General features: G+C 31.7%; 1 protein-coding gene across 1 annotated transcript in view; it reads left to right on the top strand.

Annotated features, from left to right (window-relative positions):
• The window catches only part of LOC106682387 (multidrug resistance-associated protein 1), a 73,123-nt gene extending 65,732 nt beyond the window's left edge, over window positions 1-7,391 (top strand). Inside the window, exons 28-32 of the mRNA XM_014423201.3 lie at window positions 3,948-4,097; window positions 5,107-5,265; window positions 5,459-5,625; window positions 5,787-5,981; window positions 6,126-7,391. Coding sequence (XP_014278687.1) covers window positions 3,948-4,097; window positions 5,107-5,265; window positions 5,459-5,625; window positions 5,787-5,981; window positions 6,126-6,237 — 783 coding nt within the window. The 3' untranslated portion in view covers window positions 6,238-7,391. The remainder of the gene's footprint in view (window positions 1-3,947; window positions 4,098-5,106; window positions 5,266-5,458; window positions 5,626-5,786; window positions 5,982-6,125) is intronic.
• Window positions 7,392-9,195: the final 1,804 nt, after the last annotated feature.

The following is a 9,195-nucleotide window of genomic DNA, read 5'->3' as shown; positions in this document are numbered from 1 at the left end:
TAAAATTCTTTTTATTTTATTTTTTATATTTTTTAAAATTATTACAATATATTTTTTATTTTTCCATAGCAGTGGCTTTTATAATAATTATCAGCAGGCATCAGAATCAGCTCATCAAACAGAATGAACGCCAATTTTACATAAGCCTTGGCCAAAAGGGTAAATCAACAATTCATTACCCCGATGATATTGAGGCCTACTGGAGGAGTGTGTGGGAAAATTCAACTTACCAAAACGAAAACGCCTCTTGGATAGAAGAGGAAATGCGAAGCTTCAAGAATGCTTCAGAGATGCCTGAGGAACTATTACTGTAAACGACATGAGGGAAACAGTTAGCAACATGAAAAATTGGAGGACTCCAGGCTCTGACAGAATTCAGAATTACTGGATTAAAAGGTTTCGGAGTTTGCACCAATTATTGTCCAATGTCTTCCAGGATGTACTAGATGGCAAGTGGGCTCCCCCAGAAGATTTCTCAGACGGCGTAACTTATTTTCTCCCAAAGAAGGATGGGCCGGATTTACGATCCAATATTTCTGGTCAATAACTTGCTTGAATGGTATCTATAAAACTCTTACCTCTATCTTGACAACAAAGATATACGACCACCTCGAATCTAATGACATGATACCCAGTGAACAACTAGGGTGCAAAAAAGGAGCTAGGGGTTGCAAAGATCTTTTAGTAATGTATTCCTTCATTGCTGCACATGTGTCTAGAAGGCAGCGAAACCTTTCAATGGTGTGGAACAATTATAGGAAGGCTTCCGATTCTGTACCACACATTTGGCTGCTCAAAGTATTGGAGATATATAAGGTCCAAACTAAAGTAAGAAAACTACTCACAAATTTGATGGCAGGCTGGATGATTAAGTTGAAAATAGGAATGACCCATGGTAATAACCAAACAAAAATTATGAGGGGCATATGCCAAGGAGATTGCCTTAGCCCATTGTGGTTCTGTATGGCGCTGTTCCCATTAAGTCGGATACTGTGGAGGAACAAGGTGGGCTACAAACTCAATTCCAAGGACGAGGCAACCTCTGTCAGCCACAACTGGTACATGGATGATCTTAAGCTATATACAAAGAACAAACAACAATTACAAAGTATGAGTGAAATAGTGTCATCCTATACCAAAGATATAAGCATCTCATTTGGACTTGAGAAATATGCACTGCTGCATGTGAACAAGGAAAAGGTGGTCAATGTCCAGGACCTGCTGATAAAAGAAGAAGAATAGATCAGGGAACTAGAAGCCAAATAACAATATAAATATTTAGCTATACAGCAGCACCTCAAAATAGCTCAAAAGGATGTGAAATAAGAGCTAATGACACTGTTGAAAATGAGATTACGAAAAGTTTTGAAGACTCAACTATCTGGCAAACAGAAAATCAAGGCTATCAATACTTGGGTAAAGCGGGGCAAGAGCGGGTCCACCATCCCATATCATCCAAATCCAGACTTTATTTATCCAGAAAAGAAGGAGGACAAGGACTCATAAACATTGAAGAAGCGTGCCGCAAGCAGGAATTATCCTTACATCAATATTTCCATTCAAAAACTACTAGCGTTTATCAGGCAATCATTACAAAGGATTATGGTCTGATTGTACTGAACTTGAGCAAAGTGACTGAACCAAACATTGTTTCAGAAAAACAATGACTAGCAGAATGGAAAAGCAAGTCTCTACATGGGAGATTCTAAAGCCACATGAACGAAGCTTCCATAAACAAAGAATGATCAGTTGAATGATTAAAGCTGGAAGGCAATTCTCCGAGACAGAGGGGTTTGTGGTTGCCATTCAGAATCAGGTGATTGCCACCAGATCATATAGAAAACATATTCTAAAATATGTAGAAGAACAGAGGCACAACAATGTGGCCTAAATTTTGCATCAGGCCCTGGCCATAAATTACAAATTAATTGGTGATAAGAGCCCATACTACCAAAATCCTCCAAAAAGGTCCTCTCAAGCTCTATTGGGATGAATAAATAATTACGGACCATACAGTACGCCATAATAAACCAGATATCCTCCTTATAGATCTAAGAAAAAAGAAAGTGGAACTTATTGATGTTGGAATCCCAAACAATTATAATATAAGCTCTGCTGTGGGAGAAATACTAAGGAAATATCGGGAATTGGCGATTGAATTGAAGGAACTGTATCACTTGGAAGGAGTTACCACTACTCCAATCATTATATCCATCATTGGTTTTGTACCAAAATCCACAGTGGCAGGCCTGAATGGTTTGGGAGTGCCTATTGATGTGCTAAATGAGTCTCAACAGTCGGTTTTCTTAAATACAGCATTTATAGTGCCAAAGGTTTTAAATATTTGAAAAAAGAACTAAATAAACAAAATATGAAGGTGCTTGGACTTATAGGTCCCCCACCTATGATACTCAACCCACAAGAGAAAAACTGAATAGGATAATTGTAATAATAAAGGTTTACCAAACCCGAAGGATTTGATGCCAATACCACCAATTGCTCAGTACACACCTCTGCCCAGTGATGCCCGCCCAAGCCTAAATCTACCAGAATAGTATTGATATAATCCTCCCATCTACGCTAGGGTCTGGGATGTTTACCCATCAGTTCAATTTTTATTAACAATTTATGGATCTACTCGTTACTAAGCCCTACAACTTTACACGCCCATCTTATTTGTCACAATGCTGTTACCTGAATTATATTTACTGGGTACAGTTCCATAAATTCGGGGCAGTCCGTAGCTCAGGTGGTTGAAGCACAGGTCCTTGCAACCTGAGAACTGTGGCAGTGCCGGCTCAAATTCGGCCTGGGCAGACAAATTCTTTTTTCTTTATTTTTTCATTTCTCTGATGGTCCCACAAAATGAAAACTTGACCCCCTCACCATGGTTAAAATAGGTAGGTTCCCTAAATTCAGTGTTGTGTAGCCTTCTGAATTCTCCAGTCAACTCATCCTTTCCTGGTCTGAATATTTTACTTAATGTTTTATTTTCAAAAACCCTTAGGCATTTTTCTTCCCATAGTGTAGAAGACCACATTTTACATTCATTTATTATATTATAGTATCCTTTTTTATGAGTAAATAGTTATTTTTATATATAAATGATTTTAGTCATATTTTTATTTTATGTATCAACATTAATTATTTTTCATTTGTTTTGTTGAACCAAAAAGCAAGCTAACTAATTTTCATTATAAATGCGTTATTCAAAACAAAGCCAAAATGGCTTTATTGTTCTCCAATAAAGTGAAGACAAAAAGGAAGGAAGAAAACTTAGTTTTAGATTCAGTCATTGTTAGGCGAGATAAGGAGGACGTTTTTAACATACCTAAAAGATATCCCTCTTAACAAGGACTAGAAGAAACTGAACAAATTATATTAAAATAATAACTTAAAAATTCATTGAAGTATTTTTTTAATAAATGTTCAATCATCGGACTTGATTCAAGATAATATTTGAGAATAAACATTCTCATATGGGCTGAAATGAAATTTACTTCGAATTCAATTCACTTGATTGATCTCATAGAAATTTTTGGAATTTTTTGGGGGAAAATGGCCAATTTATATAATGCATCATATCTCATAAAGTAATGGTTGTAAAGAGTTCATTTTGGTCTCAAATTGTATTATTGGTACAGATTGTATAAACTTTATTGACTTTAAAGAAGAAAAAGGCGAGCTATTCTGTCAGTTACATTGTTTATATAAAGTACATAGTTATTTAGTAACATTGGAAAAAAGTATGAAAATTTCACTTAAAATCTGAAATAAAATTCTTGTTTACACAGAGGTAAAGTTTATAGGAAAAAGATGAAAATTTTGGTTATTATTTAACATACAGAATCAAAATTTATAAACATATTTTTTTTCTTAATTATAATTTAATTATGTACTTGACAATTTAATACTTTTACACTTAAAAATTATTTACTATTTTCAAGGAAGCACCATGGAACCTCACCACAAGCACTGTAACAGCTGAGTGGCCAGAAGAAGGTAAAGTGGAATTTGTTGACTACACGGTCCGTTATCGGGAAGGGCTCGATTTAGTCCTTAAAGGAATCGACCTCTCCATCAAAGGTGGTGAGAAGGTAAAGAATATTTTATATTAATAGTTTTTTTAATTTTTTTTTTCTCTGTTAGCTGTATTGGGGATAAAAGGAAAGTATGAATGAAAAAATATATATACATTGTTCAGATACATAAATTGTTATAAATAAATAAAGTTACGACATTGACATAACTTTTTTTAAACAAAAAATATGATAGTAGATACAAAGTAATCATGAACTAAATATTGTATTCGCTCCAATATTTGTCATCTACGAATATAAATTGACCGTGACATAGAATGGAGAATTGGTTCATGCCAAGTTATTTCGTCGTTTCTGTATGGTTTTGGTTTGTTCAGCTTCCAATATTGACTACAGAAACTTTTGAAACTAATACTGCATCGTGAACTTGTTAATGATCTCTTGAGCTCTTACTTCCATTGTTATTATGAGTTATTTGGCAGAACATTGCACTCTTTCTTAGCTTTTTTAAAAACTAATTTCACAAGTTCTTAATATTCATAGTTCGTAATCTCTCTTTGACATTTTCTTTTCAAAGACTTTTAATATACTGGACAAAATGTGTGAAATTTTGCTTTGATAAGAGGATTCTGCTTCTTATGCTTTCTTAAAAGAGGATTTAGATTGAAGTTTATTATTATCAGTTTACTATAAATTATTTTATGTTTGAATAAATCTAGATTAAGTAAATAAAAATTTACAGAATTTTTGTGGATAGATAAAAAAAAAAATAAGAAAAATGTAAATTTAGCTATCAAAAAATTACTACATCTTTAAATAGGCATATTTCTTATTAAATAGGGTACATACTATTTTGAGATATTGGTATATTATTCTAATTTTTTGTAGTAACAATCAAAATTCACAATTCTTAGGACAATAGAATCATGTTACTCTGTTAGAAACAGTTTTAAATGGGTTTGAAATTTTAAAGAATTTTGAATTAATAAAGGTACCTCAATATTATAATTAATTATTTTTTAAAATTATAATATTAAAATTTACTTCTTTTTTTTTAATTTGCTAGATTGGTATCGTGGGCCGTACAGGTGCTGGGAAATCATCTGTGACGTTGGGTTTGTTCAGAATAATTGAAGCAGCCGGTGGGAAAATATTAATAGATGGCGTGGATGTATCATCGCTTGGTCTTCATGCACTGAGATCTCGCCTCACCATCATTCCTCAGGTAATGGCTCAAGAAAAAAATAAATGATGGAATGTTTTTTTTTAAATATTCTATGTATTTAAATTATCTTATAAAATAAAAAATATATATATTTATACATTTTCAATTAATATTGCCTGAAATTATTTCATTAATATGACAAGATTTAAATATGTTATATAAACATACATTTTTTTCTAAAAATACTTTCCAGGATCCTGTACTATTTTCTGGTAGTTTGAGGATAAATCTTGATCCTTTCGACAATTACAGTGATGATGAAGTTTGGAGGGCCTTGGAGCTCTCCCATCTAAAAGCTTTTGTGACGGAGTTACCTGCTGGGCTGCAGCATGAAATGTCTGAAGGTGGTGAAAATTTAAGGTATGTAAATGTTTAGGAATTTAATCACCAAACTCACAGGACTGTTCAGCCGTCAGTGTGTGTGTATGCCCTACTACAAAATATTCTATACCAAATATATTCACAGGAATGTAATTAAAAAGAAAGTTTTAATAAATTATAATCTAAACATGTCTGTTTAGTGTTGGTCAGCGACAATTGATTTGCCTGGCTCGAGCTCTCCTCCGTAAAACTAAGATCTTGATCTTGGATGAAGCTACAGCAGCTGTCGATCTGGAAACTGATGATTTCATCCAGAGGACCATCAGATCAGAGTTTGCTGATTGTACAGTCCTTACTATTGCTCACAGATTAAACACAATTATGGACTCTGACAGGTTAGAAATCAAATAGGATTTGGTATCTCCTTCTATACTCTACTAATAGGAATCTAGATTTAAGAATTGAATTTTAGTTGCTAATAATAAAAAATATATCTTTTTTATATTTTAGTATTAATTTTAGTGCAACTTTATTTTCAGAGTTCTTGTCTTGGACAAAGGGAAAGTTTCAGAATTTGATTCGCCTAGTGCCCTTCTTAAAGACAAATCTTCACAATTCTATAGCATGGCTCAAGATGCAGGTCTTGTTTAGATAAATCTCAATCTGTCCATAATTATGTTATTTCTGAGGAATAACTAAGCTAAAAGCCAAAAATTTTCAAGTTGGTCATAGTACTGCCAATTGTAAAAACTAATGAAAGTTGAAAAAACTAGAATAATAAATGATCAATATGTGGAGGTGGAAGTGGAAGAACTTTTATGGAACACGTTATAAAATTATGAAACAATACGTCTTACAAAATTCAGAATGAATAATTCAACATATGCCTGTGGAAAATAATTAGAAGATTCAATTGTTGAGGGGATTATTGGACCAAAGGATTATTGGATAAAAAGGATTATTGAACCAATCGATAATCTTTTATGCAAAAGTTTTGTAATAGCTGAATGCTATTTTGAAGAAAAATGTGTTAGTATAAGTTGAAAAGTTCTGCATCATTTTGTAATGATAACTTATATAAAAAAAAACTTCTTGTACTTACATCTGTAATTTATATGGTTGATAATTTAAAAATTTGTGAAATTATCCATTTTATGGTCACTTACATTGGTATATATGAGATTACTTTGTAAATATTTTTGTAAAAAAGTCTTTATTAAAAGTATTATGTAATATCCTTTTACAAATTTATTTAATTAATTTTTTCTCCCTTATAATCATTTATTTATCTGATTCTATTAAGTTTTGCATGTGTAAGAATCGTTAAAATCAAGACCAGTCGATGTGAGGCTATAATTTAATGATCCTGTTGAGGTATTCTTTCAGTCCAGCAGCATTTTAAGATTATTTGCCTAAAATCCTTACAGGATGGTAACCACTCCTTGTAAGATATTTGTCTACAGTCAAGTGTGTTGTACAGGTGGACATAAATAAAATGTTTTTACTGTTTTATTTGTTACGATATATAACCTAAAATACACAAGCTGTAGTGAGAATAAAGAACACTAGCTTCGAAGTGAACACAGCAAATAGGACCAAACAAAAGACTCACAGCAGCAAGTGATCTACAATCGATATATTGATAGTGTTGTCATAAAGCAACTTGCATATGATAAAAAATAAATTTTTATATTACACTTTAGATCCTGGCAGAAGATTAGAGATAGCCAATGGAATTCACCCTCAGTTATGCTCAAAGGTATTAAGGAGGAAAAAGAGAGCCAAAGGAGTTGTAGTAAATTAACAACACAGTTTTTGGCATCAAAATTGTTGTAGAATTGCTTTATTTAGTAATAGATAAGTGTTCACTGATAGTTTCCTTCAGTAAAAGTATTTATTTTTATGATTGTCTATTTATTTTCTGAAAAATATATGTAATAAAAAATTAAAAGTTATTTTTCTATAGACTATATAAGTTGTTTTTTCTTATTCTTATAATTTCTTTTTGTTATTACCAAAATTAAGTTCATTTTACTTTTTTTTTTTCATTTTGGTTCCTGCCATGGTAATAAAATACCCCTAAACCTAAGTGTATATGTGTTATCCTCTCTGACAAGATAATAATGTACTCCTATGCTACAGTCACTGGTGAGGTATTGATTTACCTATTAACCACAGTAAATAAATAAATAAATGCATATGAGAAAATACGAGAAGTAAAAATAACCTCCTTGATATAAGCTTACTTTGATTTATTTTGGAAGCTCGAGTCAACGAAATATTTTGATTTATCACCAGGGCTATCTTTCAATTTGGTTGGCTTTCTGAACACTCTTTAATGATTCATTCCAAAATATATGTGTCAGGTATTCCCTTCTGTGGCTACGCAGTTCAGTCTGTTTTGATATAGATACTTTATATATTCTAATGAAGTTGAGACCAACATGATCTGTATTCCTGAGGAAAATATTATTTTATATTACACTATATATGGGTTATTCACTTTTTTTAATTTTAATTTTTAACATTTTCTTTCAATTTTTTTTCAACCAGGTCTGCGGTTTAGGTGACTGTGAACAAAGTAATGTTGGCAGCAGAGCAGGAATAATATCTAACCCTTAAAAAAGGGAGTCATAAAATTCGACTATGTCAAAGGAATGGAAAGATTAAAGACATTTCCATGGAATTTTCTTCCGAAATGTCAATACTTAAGCATAATATTATGCTGTTTATCAGACTGGGTTAGTAAAAATAAGGTGAAAAGGTTCATGTTAATGAACCATAATCTGAGCAAACATAATTTAGGAACAATAATTTTATTTAAATGTATTTAATTTCCAAAAGAACAATGATATTGAATTCATGATAGAGAATAAATTAAAAAACATTAAATATTCTAAACAATAAAGTCACGGATACATTATCATTCCACTCGACATAGACAAATATACCAAAAGAAATTGCAGAACAAAACTTGATGAGTTGAGAATAGAGCTAATAATTATAGAAATTTCCTCCCAATATTTCCTTCCCACTTACATGTAGAAGGTTAACATATAAGGTAAGTACTTGGGGACAAAGCTATTTTCTCTCTCCTCCCACATCATATACGTTTTGGTTAGATTATTATTATTGATATTATTTTTATAACATATTTAATATCAATCTGTTAAAAGGTATCATACTATCAATTTGTTTTGTACAAGCTCGAAGTCTATTTTATTTTTTTTTTTTAATTTTCAAACATCTTTATTGTTTTTTATGTAAAATTTACATATAGATACAATACAATTCAAGAATATTTCCACTGTATCTACACTTATTTCCATTGTATCTTGGTTTGCCTTACAAAGTCAAATTGGTCAACAATTTAAGGATTTATAGACAAAACATGTTACATGTTGAGCAAAAAATTACAAATTTTGATACAAAATCTTATTATGCATTGAGCATAAATTTACGAATTGGTATTTAGAGGAATAAAAAAAAATTCGAGAACTTCGTTATATCCATCGTTATCTACACAAAATACAAAATTTAGGACACAAAAATACCTATTTTCTGATGATGACCCATTTCAAAATGGTGAGTTATTTTGAGCTTAGATTT

Source organism: Halyomorpha halys, unplaced genomic scaffold (assembly GCF_000696795.3).
Source record: "Halyomorpha halys isolate HHAL.00 unplaced genomic scaffold, Hhal_1.1 Scaffold410.1, whole genome shotgun sequence".
In the NCBI taxonomy this organism is placed as follows: domain Eukaryota; kingdom Metazoa; phylum Arthropoda; class Insecta; order Hemiptera; family Pentatomidae; genus Halyomorpha; species Halyomorpha halys.
The sequence above is the reverse complement of the archived record's forward strand: the minus strand, read 5'-3'. Positions and strand labels throughout refer to the sequence as shown.